General features: G+C 51.6%; 1 protein-coding gene across 1 annotated transcript; it reads left to right on the top strand.

Annotated features, from left to right (window-relative positions):
- The first annotated feature begins 1,912 nt into the window (after positions 1-1,912).
- Positions 1,913-19,737, top strand: LOC308611082 (BCL-6 corepressor-like). Its single transcript, XM_081260011.1, has 10 exons — positions 1,913-2,084; positions 2,181-2,385; positions 3,923-4,312; positions 5,505-5,691; positions 11,135-11,380; positions 11,809-12,035; positions 12,617-12,798; positions 13,129-13,383; positions 18,273-18,438; positions 19,589-19,737. The coding sequence occupies exons 2-6, from the start codon at positions 2,383-2,385 to the stop codon at positions 11,898-11,900; spliced, it is 918 nt and encodes a 305-aa protein (XP_081116137.1). The 5' UTR covers positions 1,913-2,084; positions 2,181-2,382; the 3' UTR covers positions 11,901-12,035; positions 12,617-12,798; positions 13,129-13,383; positions 18,273-18,438; positions 19,589-19,737.
- The last annotated feature ends 3,426 nt before the right edge of the window (positions 19,738-23,163 follow it).

The raw sequence follows: 23,163 nt of genomic DNA on the forward strand, positions 1-23,163 counted from the left end.
TAAAAGTTGTGGATCCACAAACCCATAGACTCTATAGGCTATGTTCCGCTGCAGAATTCTAACTACATGGCCACCTTATCTTCCTAACATCAAGTGGGAGCAGTCTGGCCGGTCCATCTCGTTCTCTTGATCTTGAGTCCTCTGCAAAAGACATCCCCCTTTTCTGCACCAGCACATACGTCACAGCCCTGAAGAAAGTGTAGACATCTGAGATAGGTTAACAGTGGGGGAGGGCTGATATCCTGTGAACAGACACATAGATGCCTGTTAGACCTGGAAATTGAAAACCAGAGAGGCGGGGCCACACTGGTTTTAGCCCAGGCCACCAGCCACTGGTGTTCCCAGCAAAATGTTCCCAATGTGGGAGTTTGAGGAAGCAGGGAAAGGCAGGTGGTGTGAGTTTATTAGGACTTGAGGCCCTCAGCCTCGCACTGAGGCCAGCTGAACCCCCAGCGCGTGCTTCCTGCCCTCCTATGGGCTGCTACTCCTAAAGGTACTTGGTTTCAACAGTTATTTGTGCATCAGATTAAAGATTGAAGGGAGAGGGAACAGCAAGCCTAAATTCTTCATATCATACGCCACCTCCCTTTCTCTTCTTATTATATAAGCAATTCATGTGAAAAACAAATAAGGCAAGCAAAACAAAACAAAATTACCTGAAGTCTTGCTATCCAAAAGTTACCATGAGTATTTTGGTGTATACTTGTTCCAGATTTTTCTTTATTTTCAACCCTTCATTAAGGCCATTGTAGTGTTGACAGATGATGCTGGCACAAGCACTTGAGATGAGGCTCCTCTTTTTAAAATACTGTATTTGCATTTGGCTTAATTTGTCTCAGGCCCTGCCTTGCCTGGTCCCCAGCGTGGTGTCTTCTGCTGCAGTCTCTGTAAATTGGAGTTGGGGTGATGGGGCGGTCAGGCAGGGCTGTGTGTATCTGTGTCTGTACGAGGGAGGGCGGGCACACTTTCCAGTGTTTCTGGGCAACAAGCAGGCACTCACTGCAGTTTCCTATCCCTCAGGCCTGGGCTGTGGAGACAGGGGAAGTACCAGGAAGGGGTGGACGACCCCGACCCAGCTAAATGGAAGGCCCAGCTCCGCTGTGCGCTCAACAAGAGCACGGAATTCAACCTGATGTACGACGGCACCAAGGAGGTGCCCATGAACCCAGTGAAGATATATCAAGTGTGTGACATCTCCCAGCCCCAGGGCTCTATCATTAACCCAGGTGAGGCCCCAGCTGCTGGGGAGAAGGTGGACAGTGTGCCAGGTTCCGGGCTGGACCCTAAAAGCGATAGTCGACTTGAAAGTCGCCTCGCTTACAAAGTTGAAGACTGGTAAATAAAGCAAGAAATGCTGTCCCTAGAAAGAACCCAGAGAACAAAAGATATAAACTCAGCACAGTCTTCCTGCCCACCCAGTGGAACAGTAAAGCATTAGAAAGAAGAGGGGGTATTGAGTTCTATAAAAAATAACTTCTCTTGGGACTCAACACTGAGAAGAGAGGCCAGGTAGTTTAGAAGACGGAGGGCTTAAAACTTAGAAGGTCTGAGTTATAAACCTCGGTCTTTCCATTTCACTACTTGTGGGACATTGAATCAAGTCATTCAACGTTTTGAGCCTCAGCTTCTTCCACTATAAAATCTGGGTTCTCATCTTTCCTGCGTATTTCAAAGGCTGTTCTAAGAATCAATTGCCATGACATTATGAAGGCTATTAAGTTCTCTTTATAAATGATGGGTAAGTGATCATTTAATTTGTATGGTATTTTTCCTAGGAGAATACCACCTGATCCCTATATTTACTCAATGTTGAGCCAGTTCCGACTAAGAGCCAGATAATTTAGACTTGACCTCCAGTGAATCTAGTGAGGCTCTGCCATGAGGGAAGGGTCTGTCTTCACAGTAAGCTTATAAAGGAGAGAAGCTGTGCTCCTTGGGTCCTTAGAAGGGATGCGAATGTGTAGAAAGGGGTTTAGAGTAGGAATTAAAAGGTTTCTAGGAGAAGGGAGTAGGGTGTGCAGCTCCTGGATAGGGGAGGGGATGAGAGCTTGCACTGGGGCTCCGTAGGAGGAGCTGGGAGTGGGGTGAACACCCTTGGTTCCCACTCTTTGGCATTGAGGGTGCACACTGAACCCAAGGAACCTCTGTGCTGGCAGTGCCTAGCTTGAACAGTGGGTCAGCTGCAGGGATGACAGTGCAACGTGAGCGCCTCACTTTTGACCTTTGTGTGTGTGTGTGTGTGTGTTTCTCGGGTAGGATCCACTGGATCTGCTCCTTGGGATGAGAAAGATAATGGTGTGGATGAAGAAGATGAGGAAGGTGAGCTGGACCAGTCACAGCACCACGTTCCCATCCAGGACACCTTCCCCTTCCTGAATATCAATGGTGAGTGGGGTGGGGGGTGGGACAGAGGCATGGAGAGGATGTAAGGGGCTTTGATTTTGCAACCGTTGACACCATATCCACCATTGCACTGGGAGCAGCGACCAGGCCCTGGGGCCAGGCTGCCAGTCTGTTAGCAAGTAGGAGTTATAGGCAAAGAAACTCTGTAGGCATAGTTATCCCAGTGGGGTGGCTTCTAGGCAGAGAGAGCATCTTCTGAATCTTATGTGATAATTCAGAGAAATTAAAAAATGAAATTCATTCTCAATCCCGCATACAAATACACAAGCTGTTACAAATTTTGCTGATTTCCTTCAGGCCAAGTGCAGGGATCCTTTTCGTGAATTGTAGGCAAACTCTTCTGCTATTTCCCTCGGTACAAATTTTCTGTCACTGCCTTAACAGCCTCTGCTAAGGCTGTATCGTGGGAAACTTGTGGCTCTACAGCTCTTAATACTAGGCTCTGATAAAATTTCTCTACTAGAGACGTTTATCTTTTTAAAATTTATTTATTTATTAATTTATTTTTTGTGGTACGCGGGCCTCTCACTGTTGTGGCCTCTCCCATTGCGGAGCACAGGCTCCGGACGCGCAGGCTCGGCGGCCGTGGCTCACAGGCCCAGCCGCTCCGCGACATGTGGGATCTTCCCGGACCGGGGCACGAACCCGTGTCCCCTGCATCAGCAGGCGGACTCTCAACCACTGCGCCACCAGGGAAGCCCTCTCTTTTTTTTAAATTGACTCTTTGAATTCAGCTTCCCAGGAAAGATGCGTTTAGAGGTTGGAGGGTCCCTGTGAGACAGAGCAGGTACTGCACCTCCCATTGCACGTTCTGAGGACGCTCAACCACAAGGTGAACTGCTCTTCCACAGCATCTTCACGTGAACTTTTCACTGACATGCTCCTAGTCATATGACTTGCAGTCAGTTGAGTAGCTTTTCACTACTTTTCTAAGTTCCATCTGGCTGCTAGGGTCAAATGAGATACTTTTGCCACCTAGAAAATTTAGTATATGAAGAGGATTCCTGTAGGATTTTGGAGTCCCCTTCCCTAGGTGATGCCCCTTCTTTTGAGAATCAGGAAATGACTCTTATCTGTCTACTTGCCCTCCTTCACTTACCCTGTCATTTAGAACCTTGCAACCAAGTGATGAGTAAAGACAACGATCATAGAGCTCTCTCAGGTTAATACTGCCACAGCTACATTCCCACTTGGTGCAATTTTAAGATTTGGACATTTGGAAATGTGAGATCCCTTCCCAAATCTTTGGCTCACTCATTCTGTTATTCTCACCCCTTAAAAGGATGCAACCCATTTCCAGGATCATGATTTCCCTTTTTTTTTTTTTTCATGTTTTTTTAAAGCTAATATTGTGTGTCCTTACGTTATGGGCCACCATGGATCCTTTATGGAAACATGTGAACATATATTAAAAATAAAAAAGTAAAATGTGGCCCTACAGCCACACCGGGATTTCATTGCCCTGAGAGAGGAGTTGGGGCACATCAGTGACTTCCACGAAGCCTCTACTTTCAAACAGGCTCCGGGCCAGCCAGTTTCCGGCTTCAGCAAGGAGAATGTTCCAGCGGTAACCAACAAGGAGAACCTGGCGACGCCGGTCTCGACTCCATTCCTGGAGCCGACCCTGGGGAGCGACGGCTCTGCGGTCACGTTCGGGAAAACCCAAGAGGATCCCAAACCATTTTGCGTGGGCAGTGCCCCACCGAGTGTGGACGTCACGCCCACCGACACCAAACACGGAGCTGACGAGGCAGGATCAACCGATGGCAAAGTTCTGAACCCGAAGCCATCTAAGCTGGCAAAGAGAATCGCAAACTCCGCTGGTTACGTGGGTGACCGGTTCAAGTGTGTCGCTACCGGACTGTACGCAGACTCTAGTCAGCCTGGCCGGGACCAGCGGGCATTGCAGGTGAGCCCCCCCCCAATCCGAATTTCAGGAGCCTGACCAGTTGTCAGGTTTCTTTAATGTGTGAAGAGGAGGGGGCCGGGGGTATGATAGGGCAGGACACCGGGCTGATTTGGTTAATGAAGCTTAGCGTAATTTAAATGTTTGAAATGTGTCCAGTAAGGGGACGTAAGTGGATACTTGAAGTTATTCTGTAGATTTTAAGCGAACTCCACTCGAATGCTGATAACGGAAGTTTTAATTATTGCGAAGGATGTCTAAAAGACTGCATGACATTTACCTATCAATCGCTTTGATTTCTCTGCCGTTACTGTACGTTAACAAATATACCTAAAAGCGCTGCTTAGAATGCCTTACGTGATACTTGGTGGAGGTGTGTAGCGGCCGCATGTCTGTGAGATTCGTGCAATTTTTTTTTCCACCCAAAAAGCAAACAAACAAACAAAACAAAAACACAAACCTTGCTTAAAGGGATAGAGTATGTATTTAACTTGCTAGTGAATGATAGATGTTGTATAGGAATTTCCTTAAGATATTTTACTTTTAATTAGAAGACAAATAAAGCCAAATTGTTTTGCAATGTTAAGAAAAAAATTGGTTTATGCTTATAAAAATGGCTGAAGATGATGAATGGCTAAATGATCCATTGAGTGCCCATTTTAATTACATAGATGGAAGGATTACAAGAGGACAGTATTTTATGTCTACCCGCTGCTTACTGTGAGGTCAGTTCTTCAAATTTTTATTACTAGAATCTTCCATAAACCTTTTGAGTTAAATTTCATTTCCAAATATACAAAGGGAAGTTTGTGGGCCATGGTCGTCTTTATTCACTGTGCATTTGTTTTCTTTTCTGTTGTGTTTTTGTTTCGCTTTCTTTGTGTTGTGTTTTTGTTTTGTTTTATTTACCTTCGAAAGAGAATGTCTGTCTGTATGCCACAGTGTATGTATGGCTATATATACACACCACATATATCTCTACATACGTATGGCTTTACGAATAAAGAGTGTGTGACTAGTTACACATAGACACTCTTACGTTTTTATCGTTCAATTTTAAAATATCTCAGTTGTATCATAAATTGTGGTTGGTTTTGGGCAAACATTTCTTTGAAGATACCTTCCTTTAAGGTAAGGGCAGTGAAATAGCTTTGGTGGTAAGGTGTGTCTTTTTCCATCTCCGTTCTCTTTGTAGCGTGCAGTGATGCGCTTCTCAGAGTTGGAGATGAAAGAGCGAGAAGGTGGCCACCCCACGACCAAAGACTCCGAGGTGCGCAAATTCAGCCCCGCTGACTGGGAAAGGCTGAAAGGAAGTCAGCACAAAAAGCCAAAGTCGGTCGCCCCGGAGGAGGCCATTGCCGACCAGAACGACAGTGAGAGATGTAAGTGAACACAGGCGGCTCGCGTGTGGTACCACGTCGGTGGGAACGGGGCGGTTCCTCTCCCAGTGCCGAGGGAGGTGAGAGGAAACAATACGCTTCCGACGGCCCAGCGTCTGGGTGCTGGCTGTTCAGAGAACGGGCTGCTCTGGCCACCCTTCCCAGCTGTGGATTGCAAGGCTGGTTGTCCTTTTGAGCGTTGCGGCATCCAGGAGTGAAGCACCTATGAAACGTTGTTTCCTGGCACGCGTCTCCTTTTTCCGGAGCAATGCTAGTCCTGTAGTTAGTAATAGTCTGATACGGTAGAGCAGAGGAATGGCAGTGCAGGACCTCCGGTGTAGCAGGTATGTGTTCTGTTTGGTAGCAGGTACGGATACGGGTTTTTGGTAGCAGTGGAATGACACTTGCAGCCAGAGCCAGACCCTCCAGAGTGACAGTCTCCTGTGGGAGGGAGTGGAGGGTACTCGGATTCTCCCTCCAAAGGCAGAGGTTTCGTTCAAGTGCGATGAGGGCTGATGAAGGCCCCAGAGAGATGAGCATCATTGTGTTCTGTGGAGGCTCGTTTGCACTCATGAGGAGCTGACACCACGCTCCAAGGCCGTGGGATCAGCGAGGCCGTTCTTCCCACCAGACGGGTGTGTTCTGTTCTGGAGGCCGAACTGGAGAGAAAGCTAGTGTTGGCCTCGAGTCACACTCTGCGGTCCCCTCGGCTGCTCCCCCACTGGGGTTGACTTCGGGCTTTGCCCTCGAGACTTCCTGGGCTAATGAGATGCGTTGGCAGCAAGTGGAGGTCTTTCTCCCGCTTTCTTCAGTGTGCGTGCTTGTGGCCTGTGGCCTGCAGCCTGCTCCGGACCCCAGAAACCTCACCGGTGATGGTGAGTGAGGGCACCTCGGTGAACGTCGAGGACAGGGTGGGCGTGAAATCCTCCTGAGATGGGACAGTCGGGGGTGGTGGGCACGTTTGGGAGGCCCAGGCCCTTGGACCCAGTCGTAGGGTCGGCGTTGGCCCGCACGCTTAGGTCGTGGGTGCCTGATGCACTTCGGGAAAATTGTGGTCAGCAGCAGCGTGTGCTTCTCTCTGCTGCTTGGAGCACTGCCCTCCCCCAGCTCATCTTTGGGGTCAGACAAAGGCCTGTGGCCAGGGTTCTGGGTAAGCCACACCGGGACCGGTGTGTCCCACGTGGCTCCCGTAGAAGGGGATTTCTGGGGCTAGTCAGTGGCGGCCTTACCCGAGAGATGGGGCTCTTGATGTGCCTGGAGTAGACGATTCCGAGCTCCTCCCCCTCAGGATTGGAATGAAAAACGGAGGGTCCAGGCCACCCTGGAGTAAAGCAGCAAGAAGGCCTCCCTCCTTGCCTGTGCTCACAGCTGACACGCAGCCCTTACCCTCCTGAGTGGCCTCATAACTCAGCTCTTGGGAAGTTTCTCAGAGAGATGTGGTAAAAGTGGGCACGGCCAAGTTCACGGGGATGCACTTTTCTGAGGATGGGATCTGCCTCTTCTGGGTGGACGGTGAGGGAGGCTGGAGGAAGGGAGCGGGCAGGTAACCGGCCTCGAGTCTTCTCGCCCTTTTCTCCAGCAACGTGGCCAAACCCAGGGTGGCCGCTGCCCTTCACGTCTCAGTGGCCTCACCCGCCCTTCTTCCCAGAGACGTTTGTGTGCGTCCTTCCCAGTCTTTCCTGCTGAGCGTGGAGACGAGAACTCGGTGTGGCTGATGGGGAGCAGGGCCTGAGCCCCAGATGATTCCGAAAGCCCCCTCCCCCCACCGCCTGCCTCCAATCTCAGACCGACCGACGGGTCTCTTCCTGGAGCACCCGGGACATGGCCCAGTGAACCATGAATCGCCACCATGGGAGGGCAGGAGAAGGGTTGGGGAAGGTGAGGGGCTCCGTTTGAAAGATTGGGGCAACGGAGGTGGGTTCCCCATCCACCCTCTGTCTTGTAGAGACATGGGGTTTGTAAATAGCTGGTCAGGAAAGGTCACCTGAAGGGGCCACTGTTCTTACTGCGGCCTCCACGTCCAAGGCACAGCAGGCGTTCATTCCATTCAGCTGGATATGAACGGGCCTTCTTGTTCTTGGGCCATCATGCCTTGAGCTAATATGGGCTCAGGTCCTTCTCATGGGTGTCGGTGTGGCCGAGAGCCGAGCTGTGAGCACATGGGAGCTGGGGCGGGGATTTGGGGCGGGCAGGGGTCCCAGAGAGGGTCCAGGATGCCTTCAAGATGCCTTCCCCCTTCTGAGGCAGCCCCTACCCATGGAGGGCCCAGGAGCTTCTAAGGTGGTGGGTGCTGTTTGCGCGGCCCTGGTTGTCCTGGTGCGGGTGCATCTTGTTGCTAGGGGCTTGTTTAAAAAAGAAATTAACTTGAAAACACAGTGGCTGAGATACTCATTTATTCTTTATGATCACATGGGTGGCTGAGTGTAATTTTTGTTTTGGAAGTTCACCAAATGAGTTTGGAGGTTCCTCTGACTTGGAAGTTCATCACTAGGAACCCTCAGTGGCATTTGAAGATGGGGCGGGGCAAGGAGGCATTGGTCCCTTCCTTCTCAAACTTGGAGTAACCATCTCCCTTGCGAACCACTTGGCTGGGACAGGCCTAGGTCCTGCTCAGTGGCAGTGCCTGGCCAGGAGCTGGGGGAAGGCTCAGTCAAGGGGCTTCATGAAACTTCTTTGCTCAGGGAACTTCTCTTCCAGCTGAGCACCTGCACGTTTGTAAACTACTTTGGAACAGAGATCCCCTGCACCCCTTGTGTAGCGGGTGTGACTTTGAACAAGGTTAGCCCTGACTGGAGGTGCTATTATACTTAAGCTACAGAGAAGGGGATTTTAATCCTGGGGAGCCTTCCATCAACTCAGAACCCTCTCACCTTGTTTAGGCCTCACTGGGCATGGCTCAACAGTGGTGAGGGTGCTTTGTTGCCACAGTGACTTGTAAATGTTGCTGTGGTGATGCTTCTGTGAGGTGATGCTATGGTACAACCATAATGAATTTGGGATATATGTGCTGTGAGTCATAGGACCATGCTGCAGGGACCACGTTCACATCTTGCTTAGACTGGGTGACCAAGGGCACATGGCTTCCCACTTTTAGAAGGGCCAAAAGTAGCAATGATGGCAAAGCCTGATGGTTAGGATCCCCGTGTATCTATTTATCTCCCCATCTCCTTTGCCCTCAAGGGTCATCCTCCTGTGGGTCGTGGTTAGAACAGTCTTTGAGAAGCTCCAACTGACACGGAGCCTCTACCCCATAGCTGGTGGCCATGGGCATCTTGGGCAGTCGGGGTGGGTGTCCTTCAGGGTTATTACTGGCCTGGGTAAGGTCACACTAGCGTAAGGTCTTGGGGGGCCTTAGCTGAGGGGAATTGAGATCTTTGCCCTAAAAGGCTCCGGGGTTGGGGGAAGGGTGGATGGACCTAGTTTGGAAAAAGAAACTTTCAAATTGGACATGGGGGTTCTTAAGGTAGCCCTTCCATCCCTCCATGGATCCCCTCCCACGGAGCTTTTAGGGAAGGCTGATTGGACCAGAGAAGTCCAATGGTGTAACCAGCAGGGCTCACCTCTTAAAATTTCCTACATTTCAGGCCTGAGATTCAGGCTGGTCTGAAAGTCTTGGCATCTTTTGGTTAAAGGGATTTTTCCAGCCTTTCTCTGTGCTGAGCCCGGCCCGTGATTATGAAGCCCAACCAGGAGGGAGGCTAGCAGTAACATTCCCACTTTACAAGTGAAGGGGGCCGAGTTGTAAAGCGGCGCCATTCCTGCCCGAGTGTTTAAGAGGGTCACAGAGCAGCCCGAGTGAGAGTTGCAGCACGCCGTCTTCACCGGGCCTGCGGTAGCCTGGGCTGCATCACCCGTAAGCACAGGCCAGGAGTTTGGGGTTTCTCCTGCTGCCATGGCAGGAGACCCTCGCGGTTGGGGTGATTCCACCATTCCGGCAAGAGTAGATGGGGATCTCTCCCACCTTGGGATACCCTTGGAGAAAAGCTAAGTGTGTTCCACCATTGAGAACACAGGTCAGGCTAGCCCAGGCCAGGGTGAGGTTCATCCCCACAACTGGCTGCCATTAAATGCTGGGAATGCCCCCAAGAGAGACTGATCAGGGGACCAGCCTGCTGGGCCGAAGTGGGAGTGATACTTGAAGTGGTCTAGGGAGAGGAGGAGGAATGCGAGCAGCATGTGAGGGGTGTGTCCATGATTTCATCTAGAAAAACGGGCTGTGGGAGCTTAGCTCAGGTGTTAACGAAATACCAAACTCATACACCCACCCCCACCCCCGGCCGGTGATGGACACAGGGTCATCTTCGGGGAACTCTTTAACAGCACAGTGATCATTATGGAATTATTTGTGTGTTAGAAACAATGTGACTAGCAAAGCAGTTGAACTGTTTCTTTGGCTAGAGCAAAAGTGAGGAGTGATGTTAGGCTGGGGTAATTGGAGGAAAAGCCCCAAGTGGATGCTAGATTGAGCAGAGGGGGCAGGAGCAACACAGGCGGAGCTGAGGTGTGAGCAGTTCAGCCCTGCCCGCCGCACCCTCCCACCCCACCCCCACAAAGGGGGTTGGAGTCTTGTCTTTGAAATGTCCTTAGATGCTTGTTGCCTGGGAAGGAAGGCGTGGAGACGTGCCAGGTGGGTGACTGGTGTCACTGAGGGCCTTCTTCCTAGACAGGAAATAGGAGCAGCCCCTCGATGGCAGTGAAATGCTTTTCCCCCCACGGGTGTGGAAAGAGGACAGACGGACTTGTAGCAATCTGGTTGAGTTCTTTGAAATTGCCCTTGCTTGACCCTTGTGTGTGCACCAGGAAGCCTTTCCTTTCCCTTTGCCAGGCTCCTCTTGCCTTGGTCTCCCCAGCTTCCCAGCCTCCCACCATTCTTTCCCTACCCTTTTTCTTCACCCTCGCCCCTGCTGACCCAAGTGAACATTGGTGCTATGTCTGTGTAGATGGCAGTTGGGGGCTATTTGGTCTCTTGATGACATCAGCCTTTTTTGTTGACTAGCAGCTGTTTCCATAGTCATTTGTAGCTCTGCCCTGATTGGTTGGATCTTACTGTGAGGTCACTCACCCCCCGTTGTAGCTCTGCCCTGATTGGTTGGATCTTACTGTGAGGTCACTCACCCCCCCTTTAAAAGTAAGCCACCTTGGAGAGTTAAGCAGTTAGGGAGTGATCTCACATGCCTATAGACGGATGGTGTAGATGCCTCACCTTGACCCTTGAAGGATGGATTGTGAGTGGGCTACGCGCCTCATTTTCTGCTTTCTTTGCTGGTTGTGTTCAGCTGTCCTTCCTTTGGGACGTCTTTCTGAGGGTTTTGTGCTTCCGGCGTGTGAGGCCCCTGGTCTCCAAAGGGGGGTGGTCTGTTGGTAGCAGATTGCCTTGGGCGTGGGGGTCCTGCCTGCTCCTGGTGACCTTTGTTCCCTCCTTTCCGGGTTGTCTCCCCTCCCCTAGGGGAGTGTTATGATGGAAGCAAACCTGACCGCTTTGAAGCCCCAGAAGACAGTGATCTTCCTGAGGACATGGACACGGAGCCCCCCAGAGAGTCCCCCGCCGACCAGGCGGCCCCGGACGCGTCACGCAGCCCCACCCTCCGGCTGAACAGAAAGCGCAAGGTGTCTGGCAATAGGAACCACACTGAGACCACTGTGCTCCCGGAGGACTCTCTGCTGAAAGCCAAGCGGAGACGGGTCTCCAAAGGTGAGCTCGGTTTGGCTTCAGGCCCGCAGGGCACCCTACAGAAGTCCTGGAGCGGAGCAGTGGAAAGTTCCAGTCCCACCCTGGATCCCTGGGGGGAGCCACTCACACCTCCCCACCCCCCACCCCCCCAAAGCCAGGTGGCGGGGCTGGAGCCCAAAGGTGGCCAAAGGCAAATAGACCCCCTCCCGAGACTTGGTGACAAGTTCCAGCCAACACAGTGACCACACCCCTCCCCTCCCCCACCCCTGTTAGTGATGTGTAAGACAGTTTGTCCCCCACCCCGCCCCGGGGGGCTTCTTCATTAATTTGTAGTTATTTCTCCATTAGCTGACTGGCCTGAGAGGGAAATGACAAACAGTTCCTCTAACCACTTAGAAGAGCCACATTATAGTGAGCTGACCAACCTGAGGTGTGCATTGAATTAACAGGGCTCCATCCCAGAAAGCAGCGCCGCTTGCTGCACCTTAGAGGACGTCGGGAGCAGAGAGCAAACCTGGCCGGCAGGGCAGGAAGGAAGTGACCCAGGCGGTTCAGCCTGCGGTCACCCCCCAGGGCAATAGCATCTCCGAAGAGAAACCTGGCAGGAAAAGGGCAGAGGCCAAAAGCAACAGCAGCTGGTTGGAGGAGTCCCTTAAATGCAGTGACAATGAACAAGGTACGCACGGGGCGGGGGGCGCTCCTGGAGGGTGGATCACCCGCCCTCTGTGGGAAACGGCCCTGGAGGGGACCTGAGCGCCATCCAAGTTGACAAGAGTAGCGTGTGGCGAGCGGGGAGTTTTCTTCCTGAGGTCCTTTCAGCCTGCACACTTCCTTATGGAATGGACAGTGAGGTGGGAGCTCGACTTCCTGGGCTGCTCCTCATCACCCAGCCCGCGGCTGGGCAGGAAGGGAAGTCTTGGGTGACCCCGGGCGCTTGTCAGTGCCCTCATTCCAGCCTCAGGCTGTCCCCAGTCGCCCTGTCCCGAGCACCCAGGCCCCCCACGGGTGGGGACGGGAGCGCACGAAGGGCTGGCTTCTGCCCTCTCTTGCGGCCCTTTGAAGCGACTTGCCATTTGGCGTTTCGTGGGTTAGCCTATTTGCCGGTTGAATGTGGGATGATTAAAATATTAGTGCTTTGAAAACATAATTGGTATATCTTTAAAAACTGAAGCTGCTCCAACGATCAGTGCTAACAATGGGCTTTTCTTTCCTCACCGGCTACAACTGTGTAACGCCCGCTGCTTCTCCCCCTGACAGATGTGCTGTGCATGGACGAAGAAATGGATCGGCAGCCTTCGCCCCTGCCGCAGCAATACACCGACAACAGCGAGAAACCATCCGGGAAGCGACCGTGCAAAACCAAGCATTTGATCCCTCAGGAGCCCAGGCGGGGCTTGCCGCTGCCAGGGGACTCCTAGGTGGACAATGCGGATGGCAAGGTACCTCTTGCCCCTGGCTCTCCCCCGTCCCCCGGGCCCGTGCAGGCACATCCCACCTGCCTACTTCTCTGCTTCTGGGGACAAAGCTTTCCTTTTCCTGAACCCCTCCCCCCAAAACGTCCCCGCCCCTTCCTAGGGGACCTGTCTCCTGGGTGGCGGTGAAGTTTCCAGCTAGTAAAAATGCAACCCCTTCCTCGCGCCCCGCCTCCCCCAGACAGAGAGGAGGAAAAGTGCTTTCCTCCACTCAGGTTTGTAACTCAGGGAGGAGGCGAACCAGGCGGGTGGTGGAAGGACAGCCTGAAATGTGTGCGCTGCCTGGTTTCGTGATAGGTGACCGTCCGGAGATTTTGAAAGCGGCCTGAGCCCAGTTCCGACTATGATCTTTCGCCGGCCAAGCAGGACCAGAAGCCCTTGGACCATTTGCAGCAATTGTTACCAGCTTCCCACGCCTCGCAGCTGACATGGTCAAGCTCCCCTCCAGAGACCACCCAGTCCCGCCCGATGCCACCGGAAGCGCGGAGACTTATTGTCAATAAGAACGCGGGCGAGACCCTCCTACAGCAGGCCTCCCGGCTTGGCTACGAGGTGAGCATCCTTGTGGGTGCCCTGGATCAGGATCCGCTGGCTTCTGCTCCTTGGGTGGGGGACACACTGGCTGGGGATGGGGGGCGTGTCTCAGAGCCCAGCCCCCTCCACGTGGCGGGCTGGGCTGGGTGTTCCAGCAGGGTGTTTGCTTTGGCTCCCGCTCACACTGCGGGCTCTTTGGTGGCTTGTTCAGTCGTGGTGTGAAAAGAAAGGCAGGCCTCTCTGATGTTCCGTTCCCGTTCAGGCCGGTAGGCTGCTTCGGCCAGTCTGGCTCACTTATCTCTGATATAAAATCTGACCTAACCCAGGGCTTGGCGACCAGGGGAATTTTAATGAGCCCTTTTGGAATCTGAATAGCAAGAAAGAGAGTAGGAGAGTAGTTATTAGCTCTACTAACTTGTGCTGTTTGGGGCAGAGTGATGCCCCTGTGGGGTAGCGGGTGGGAAGTGTCTGTGCAGAGTAGGGATGGGAGTGGGGCAGACCTGAGCAGTCTCTTTCTGAGAGGGCACGGGAGCCGAGGGCTGATGGGCGGGGAGCAGGGGTTGAACCTTGCACAAAACTCCCTGTCCACACTGCTGTATCCCAACCCAGCACGGCTGATGACAGTGATGGCCTCTATTGCTAGAGCAACATAGAAAGATAGCTGATATCTGCCTAAGCCCGTGTGATCTGTAGTAACTCCTTTCACCCTGTTAACATCTTCACTTGGGAGTAACGCGTACTAGCCCACTCTCGGATGAGGAAACTGAGCCTCAGAGGGGTTAGCTGATACCCGTACAGGTAGCAATCCAGCAGTGCTCCACAGCCCACCACGCTCCTCAGCAAGACTGGCTCACACTGGAATTGCCCTTTTTACAGTTCAAAACCTCTGTAAGACAGATGACTCTCTCTGCCCTGTGCAGTTCCCCCACCATACTTGTCAGTAGCAATTGTGATGTAATAGCCCACAGGGCAAAGGCATTTTTCTGTGCTGGCATCAGCCCTCTGGGAGTTGAATGGTGACAGTAAAACGCGGTTCAGCAGGCTGAGCGTGGAGGTGTGGCTGAGCACTGGGGTGGCAGGACCCAGGCTGGCCCGGAGCCCTGGCGCCCACACCCTCAGCCAGCTCTGTGCTCCTGTCCCCCGTCTCCCGTCGTGTCCCCCCACCCCGGTCCATAGTGCCGTGAGCCCTTGGAAGTGTGCCTGCCTTGGCCCTAAGGCATGACTGTGGGTGGGAAGTTGGAAGCACTAGGGCTATGCTTAGTTTGGGGGTGTTTTTTGTTGTTGTTGTGGGTTGAATGTGCTGTTGTTTATATCTACACGTCTCTTGGAGACCTCTCCATTAGCTAGAGAGCACTTTCTGATAGTTAGCGCAGTTACTTGCAGGTGAAGTCCAAGGAGCACCCATTTGGTTTCCCAAGAGCTGAGAGCGGGCGCCTAGGAGGACAGAGCAGATGTTGCACATACTGTTGAGCTAGACACCCCCGTGGTTGAGAAAATAGTCTCCTTGCTTCCAGCAAACGCTGGAGGTCGGGGGGAGACTCCTAACCCCAACTTTTGGGTTAGGGTTGAGAAAGTAGACTCCCGCTTCCAGCAAATGCTGGAGATGGGGGGGCGGGGTGCTGCTGCACCCGCCGTGGAGGGCGGGGCTCCGAGCCCCACCTGTGAACTTGGCATCATTTCCAGCAGCCTCCCTTTGGGACCAGAGAGGTCAAAAGACCCTCGTTGGTCCTCTAAGACAGTTTCCATTTTGGTTTGGTGGCTCTGAGGCCTGGACCAAGGGGCACTTGATCCATCCTTTTTTAGGCTACCTGGCCTTTGATTGCACAGGAAGCCTTGGGAATGTTTAGGGTCGGATTTGTTTTTTTCTTCAAATGTAAATTTTAATATGTAGATTCCACAGATCACCAGTGTTGATGCTGAACATTGTGACAAGTAGATGAACGCTTTCAACTTTGAATCCAGCTTTCTGGGATTTCTCTGGGCAGAATTTTAAATGTTGGGATGAAGGCCCAGTTGGGAGATGTGGCAGCTTCAACCTTTTCAAATTGAAGGACAGTTTGCTTAAGCAGATAAGGGTGTGGTTTGGGAGGGTTTTCCTGAAGTTTTGTCTTCAGCATTCTTGGTTATTTTCTTCTGCTTAGCCAAAGATACCATGTGCAGTATAAAGGCTGTCTGAGCTTTATGTCATGATAATGTGGTTCTGGAAGTTTAGAAACACACTCTGGCTTCAGATCCGCGTTAAATAGATCACTTGCGTGGCCAAAGACCTCAAACCTTTCCCTCCTGGGAAAAAGGCTTCTATTTCTTAGGCTAAAACGCTAGTGTGCAACCACATGCTTGTGCCTTTAGCGGTGATGGTTAAATTTTCTATGAACTGAATAAGTCATGTTTTTTAAAAAGTTAATGAGGCATTTAATTAACTCACAACGTCGGGCTTATGGCCTTTATGGTTACATTTTGCGGGTAATGGCATTCGGCTTATAGCCGCTGAACAGAGAGCTGTCCGACAAAAGCAGTTTGACTTTGCTTGGGAATGGCTGGGCTGCCCTTCAGACACTCCCGTTTATTTCTAGCGGAGAAAATAGACCAAGGAATGTGTTGCCTCGACAGACTCGCCCTGCCTCTTCACCTTTCAGTTAGAGAAAGTGTTGGTGGCGATGGTTGCCATCCATTTAGAGGCCATCACCCTCCTAGCTAGGAGAGTGTAGTTAGCCCACTTGACCCCCAACAGAGAAGGCCTGTGGGATGCTCGTCACAGCTGGATTGCATCCCTCTAACTGGGGCCCTCTTGGGCCTTTTGAATCTTCCCAGCTAACCAGGTACCAAAGACTTGAGTTATAGGTCTAGTACTTCATGTTAATTGAACTTGGGGTTTAATATCTCTGGGCCTCAGTTTCCAAGTGTTGAATGAGGATAGTACTACCTTCCTTTCCTGGTAGCTCCTGGGTTACTGTGGGTGACAGAAGACGTCCTCATCTGGGGAAATGAAAAGCACTGTGTAAATAGTAGGATCAACGTGGTTGAGTTAGGACAGCCCGTGGCAAAAAGTCTGACCTGGCCGTGGGGCTACTGCTGCCTCTGCTGCCATCTTCCAGGAGAAGAGAGTTGACTTACCCATCAGCTTGGACGGCCTTTCATTTCTAGGTACCCTTGAATCTGCCCTAGTAGTGATGAAGGTTTCCAGGTGAAGGCCATGATTGTCACAGCAAATAAACCCTGGGTTGAGTAAATTGATGTGTGCACAGCAGTTGGTGGCGTTCAGACCTGATCCCAGAGCCACGTGACAGGGCCTCTCCCTGGCTGGGGCACACAACTCATTAGCTTGCAGCCGTCCACTCAAGTCTGGCTAGTGAGGGCCTGCTAAAAGAGCAGCAGCTTCATGCGGTATCCTGGATACCAGGGCTCGGGGCAGGTGGCCTGGGAGCCCAGAGGATTGTAGGCTTTCTGGCAGGTTGGGATGTAAACGGAGAAATGCATTCGTGGGCGTGCCTTTTCTCTTCCTCCTCTTGTTTTGGAAGGGAGCTGCTGCAGTGACCTGAAGTAACAGGGCACCGATGGCCAGGTTTACCAGCATGCCCCATTGGGTTCACGTGGTAAGCAAATGGAACATTCTAGTTCGCTCCCAAGTGAGTGGTCACCTTTGATTGGCGTGTCCTCCAAAGGGCATAAAAGGTTTTACAGAACCCATCTCGCACTTATGGGCGGCTAGAATGATCCCCGTTTTAGGTTTAACAGATGAGTTACCTGAGAGATGTCACAAGGAGGCCTGTTCTGACCCCATCCCATCCCCCCTTACCCAACAGACCATGTGTTGGGCCACATGCACGTTCTGCCTACTCCCAGCTCTCAGAACCTGACGGCTCTCTGCTGGGCACGACTTACCCAGTATAAACAGTATAACGTGTTTTCTGGTGGCAAATGCTTTCGATGTGTCTGAAAACTTTCTTAAGGTAATAAAACATTGAATAAATTCCTGCTCTGCTTACTGGGAGTGGTTCATATTAATATTTTAACAAGCCAAAGAAATAAGGTTAATAACAGTGATTCTAATGCACAGTGTTGACACAGATCATCTCCGGAGGTGGGGGTGAACGTTTTATTTGATTCTTGAAATGTGGAGGTTGCAGCCTGTGGTGTATCAGGTTCCTGTCATTAACTTGGGGCAGAATCAGTCTAAAATTTTCATATTTACTCGAGAGGGTGGAGGGAGGCAAAATAGAGGGTGGGGTTATTGGAGGCATTTTGTGTCATTCCTCGAGGATGGAGGGAGAGAGCTTCTCTTTAACTCCACTTAACATACAGACAAGAGCATCTGAGGCCCAGGTTCTTATTTGGGGTCTTAACAGGGGGCGCAAGTATGTAGCTGACCTGGGTGTCCCTGCTTCTCTAAGCTGGGGAATGTTCTCCGGCTGATTTAAGCTCTCTTTAAGTGTTGGTCATCCATACTTTTATCTAAACTTGTGTTATCGTCCACTGCCACTGACTGAACAGACCCATCAAGTGAGAATGGTCTGTGCTTGGCAATGTGTCATCTAAGATGTTAGCAGCCGTGACACCTGTGTACTGGTCACGTCGGCCCCTGGGCTGAGGGCTTTCATCGCTATCCGAATGCGTCCTCTCAGCAGCCCTGTGGAAGCTTGGAGAAGTTCAAGGGTAACTTGCCCATGGCCAGGCCACTGGTGCAGCAGAGCCTTAGACAACACTGTCTGCATCTCCAAGCCCTTCTCACGCACTCTTGCCCACCACCAAGGTGCCTGCCGCCTGCCCGCGCCATGGTGGGCTTTTGGCCCCAAGGATGTATGCCTTTGAAAGTGGGCACCGCCAAGCTATGGGGAGGTCACCCTTACAAGGTTCACTGTATGGTTGTCTGATGGTATCTCCTCTCCTCTCCTCTCCTCTCCCCGTAGGAAGCGGTCTTGTACTGCCTGGAGAACAAGATTTGTGATGTGAACCACCGCGGCAACGCGGGTTACTGTCCCTGCACGAGGCTTGTGCAAGAGGTTGGCTCAACATCGTACGACACCTCCTTGAATATGGCGCCAATGTCAACTGCAGTGCCCAGGATGGAACCGGGTCAGTGGCGGTCTTGCTCTTGGCCTGGCCCTGCTGGGGCATAGGCAGTGGTTCTCAGGGTGTGCGGGGAACCCCAGAAGGAAAGATGGAGAGTGAGTGCCATGTAAGCACACTGATGGTGGAGTCCTCTAGAATGGAATCGGAGAGATCTTTCTGGCAAATTTACATAGAACTTTAAAACTCTGTGACACTCTTATGGACAGAAGTCCCTGAAAATGTTGAGCCTGCATGAATTATCAGGGGTGTTCTCTTTTAAGACCCTGGACTCTTCACCAGCGTCTGTTGAATCTCACTCTTGAACATATATGTGAGTTGAAAGTTGCAGGAGTACAGACAGGTCCAGTGGCAACTGGCTTGATAGGACCTGCCGTGTCCACCCACATCCCCGGGCCTGGCCCCCACTCTGTCCTTGACCTCGGTTTATTGGCCAGAGGCCCAGGTCTGAGTCAGCCCAAGCATCTTCCTGGTTGTACCTGGGATGCCACCACGAGGCAGGGCACTGGGGCTTTCCTGACTGTCATAAAATGAGCAAAACCGTAAGGTATTTGGTGGTTCTTGGTTTCCAAATCGCATCCTTTCTGGATGGGACTGCGGACAGTGTTCCTGACCCCAGCGGACACGGGCAGGAGGACTCTGTATCCTCCTGAGAACTCGCCCTGCCTGTCGACTGCTTCTGGGCGAGAGGGTTGATCACTCATCTCCAAGTTGGTTTCAGGAGAGGTTCCACTTTGCCCCTAGTTTCTTTTACAAACTGCACTTTTTGGGTTTTGTTTGTAATGGTATAACAATGGCTTGTCGTATCTGCTTCCGTGGTGCTGGGGTTCTTCCCCCCATCCCGCCGTATGTTACCTTCATACAGTCTGTCACTATTTAAGTTCATTGGAAACGTTTTCATCGTGGCCTGAGTTCCTCCTTGGGCCATGCATTAAGAGAGATTTGCATTGAAGAATTAGGCCTGAGATGGTCCCTTCACCTGTCCCGTAAAGGGTTATGTGTGGAAATAACAGAGTAATTTGTCGCAGCGACCGTACACTCACCTCCTCGGTGAAATAGCGCGCCTACGAGGCTTGGCCGCACACGCTCGATTTTGCCCCGTGTCCTTAGAAGCAAGCGTCGCGTGCACGGGTGTAATCCCCCGCACCTCTCCTAGGCCTCTCCACGATGCTGTCAAGAATGATCATCTCGAAATTGTCCGCTTGCTCCTCTCCTACGGTGCTGATCCTACCCTGGCTACGTACTCAGGTAGAACCATCAAGAAAGTGAACCACAGCGAACTTCTGGAGAAGTTCTTAACAGGTACGGCAGAGGTCAAGACACGGTCTTGTTCAAGCATCTAGACGGTGACTTCACAGCCTTTCACCTGGGTTCCCCCTACCCCCACCCCCCATTTACTCTAAGTGACCCTTTACTGGGAAAAGCGGCCCAACGTTAGTCTGTAAAAGAAGAGATACATACTTTGAGTTTTGCGAGGTGGGGGGCTGGAAAACTCTTAGCTAGCCAGGCTAGCTTTTGTTTGGCAGGCTGGGGCGGTGAGGCGGGCAGTCCCTCAGGAAGGCGGGTGGACGCGTGGGGAGGTTTTAGTCAGATACCTGGAGGCGTGTGCAGTGGGACTTGTCAGGAGGTGACACCAGCCCCAGCGTGAGATGTTCCCAAACTCCAGCAGCATTTGCCTCTTACCAGCAGGCGTTATCTTGTTTCTCTCTCTCTCTCTCCCCCTCTCTCTCCACACTGTTGAAATAACCTGCAGGCTCCTGACGACGGTAACCCCGGTTGCTCTTCGGAGTTCTCTGGCAGCTCTGTGTGTGGTGAGCAGCCTTGTTCGTTTCAGTTGGGCTTGTGGGGGTGGGGGTAGGGGTGGGGGTGGTGCTGTGAGCAGGGCTTGCTTGGGAAAGAATTTTTCCAGGGTCCTTTTTGGCGAACAGCTGGAATCTTGCTCCAGCTTACTGACCTCTCTCTTGTTTGCCCCCCCGGTTAGAACCAGATGATGAAAGTGGTTACGATGTTTTAGCAAATCCCCCAGGACTGGAGGACCAGGATGACAGCAACGAGGCCTATGGTAACCTATTGGAGTTTGAATTTTCCGAAGACCCCGTTTTGCCGTGTTATAACGTCCAGGTGTCCGTCGCTCAGGGGTGAGCGTGGCCAGCGTGTGGTCGAGAGCCAGCCCAGCTGCTCTGTGGGGTGGCAGGAGTTAGAAATCCCCTTCAGCAGATGAGGGTGGCTGGGTTGGGGGGTGAGTGAATTCCTCACCAAGTGTCCACCGACCTCACATAATGCAGTGGAACTTTTCCAGAAAAGTTTGGGGGGTGGGAGGGCTCCCCAGCCAACTGCCCTCATTGGAACACACCCCTAGAGCCCAAAGGACACGGGAGTCAGCGACTGCAATTGCACAGTTTCAGTCACTAAACTCTTGGGGAAGGGATCCTCCCCAAACGGCTACCATAGGGGCCTTCCAAGGCGTGTGAGGTCCACGGGACAATACTGATGTGTACCCTCTTCTCGTACAAGATTAGAGAAAGCCGTATGTGGCACCTGGGATCTTATGTGTCTTCAGATTTGCTTAGATCGAGTCTTGTCCCCACAGTCGGGCCACTGTGCCCCATGACCAACCCTTCGGAGTGAACACATCAGGAGACCTTGCTCTGCTGTGTGTTGACCCCGGTGCTTAAGGAGTAGCATCCTCCTTGGACTCTGAGGCTGGGACCGTGTCTGCCTTTGTGGTGACATTGTATTCGGGATAGAGATCATAAAGCGTGGCAGGGTATCAGAAAGGATTGTACCACCTCCCTTCTCGAAAAAGCCTCACTCCCGGCAACATTGAGGGGCGGGTTGGAGGTGTGGGAAAGGCAAGGAAAGCCAGGTGACCTCGAGTGTTTCTCATGCTCTCTCCGTGAGGGCCGGAGGAGAGGAGAGGTCAAAGAGGTGTTTGCCATCTCCCTTGGGTTGGCATACAGACTGGTTTTCCCCAGTGACTAGAACGGGGTGCACTTACTTGGAGAGGGGTGACCTGAGTTGTGGCCAGAGCCAAGGCAGCACTGGGGTGGCCTGCAACGAGGCTGGTTCAGGGGCGCTGCTCCTGCTTTTGTCTAAGTTGGCTGATCCGCCCTAGGTGGTCTCTTAACACATGCACATGAGTCCAGAGTTCCCCCGCTAGAAGTAGATCTTCCGGGCTTCCCTGGTGGCACAGTGGTTAAGAATCCGCCTGCCAGTTCAGGGGACACAGGTTCGAGCCCTGGTCCGGGAAGATCCCACATGCCACGGAGCAACTAAGACCGTGCGCCACAGCTAATGAGCCTGCGCTCTAGAGCCCGCGAGCCACAACTAGAGAAAGCCCGTGCACAGCAACAGGCCCAATGCAGCCAAAAATAAATAAATAAATAAAATTTAAAAAGAAAAAGAAGAAGTAGATCTTCTAAGGACAGTGAGAAGTGGGGTGGGGGTGGGGTAATCAAAGTGGAAGGAGCAGGCCCTTTCCCCGCCAGGAGACGGGTAGTTCATAGTTGGGAGCGCCTCTAATTTTGCCGGAAACTCAAACCACTGTCCTTTCTCTGGTGTAGGCCTCGTAACTGGCTGTTGCTCTCAGACCTGCTCAAGAAACTGCAAATGTCCTCCTGCATATTCCGCTGCAATTTTCCAAATGGGAAATTGTCACCATCGCGGAGGCCGAGTTCTACCGGCAAGTGTCAGCAAGTCTCTTATTCTGTTGCCCCAAAGACCTGGAGTCCTTTAATCCGGAAAGTAAGGAGCTCTTAGATGTGGTGGAGTTCACGAACGAGCTTCAGACTCTCCTGGGCTCATCCGTGGAGTGGATCCTCCCCAGAGACCTGGACTCAGACGACGCCTGGTGAGCTCGCCGGGGCCCGCCGTGTACAGTGTGTCATGGTGTTAATCCTTGTGCATATGTGTCATAATACGACTATTTCTGTAAAGAAAGGACACTATGAGACCCGACTCCAGTCGGAAGGACTTCGAAATATGTTTTTTTCTTTTTAAACTTTTAAGTCAGTTTTTATGAAGTTGTTAATAAAGTTTCTTTACTTTTCAATGTACACATGCTTTGGAATATGTTTGTTTTTACTCGGAACAATTGTTTCTTTTCTTTTTTAAGGAGAAAAAAAAAAAGGCAAAGGAGCTCCACACTTTGACTTAATTTCATACAAAGCTCCGACGACAGAGGCCATAACTGTTGAGAGTTGCTTTTGGGGCAAATTAAACCAGTAAAATTTTAAACTCTTCCTCCATATTAAAGGGATTGAATAAATTGGCCACTTTGGTGCACCTGTGTCCTGCGAATTGTCCAACTGGAGATGGAGGTTTAGAAAGTGAGTTTCAGTCTTGTTTAAGTCTCTTCCCATCAGACTGGTCTCGTGATTTCCTACACACCATGTTACTTCCTGTCTACCTTTCCTTGGTGTTGTTCATGCCTGGATTGTCTCCTGTACCTGCTGAAACCTTGGTCCATTCTCATTTGTACCATGGAAGTTTGTCATGCTGGATACTGTCAGAACTAATTTTACTTAAGTTTGCGTTAAGGTGCAAAGCACACCTTTTGTATATTTTCTGTTTTTTGTGTTTGTCTATATTTTACGGTTTCGCTTCAAGAAATATTATGGGAAGGGAAATAGCAAGATGTAAAGAGCAAAAAAGTCATCATTCTCTTTCAATTGTTAGAACATCTATCTGCAATCATAATTATGATGCACTGTGGTATGTGTTAAAATAGTA

Source organism: Mesoplodon bidens (assembly GCF_964165515.1).
Source record: "Mesoplodon bidens genome assembly, contig: HAP1_SCAFFOLD_157, whole genome shotgun sequence".
Taxonomy (NCBI): domain Eukaryota; kingdom Metazoa; phylum Chordata; class Mammalia; order Artiodactyla; family Ziphiidae; genus Mesoplodon; species Mesoplodon bidens.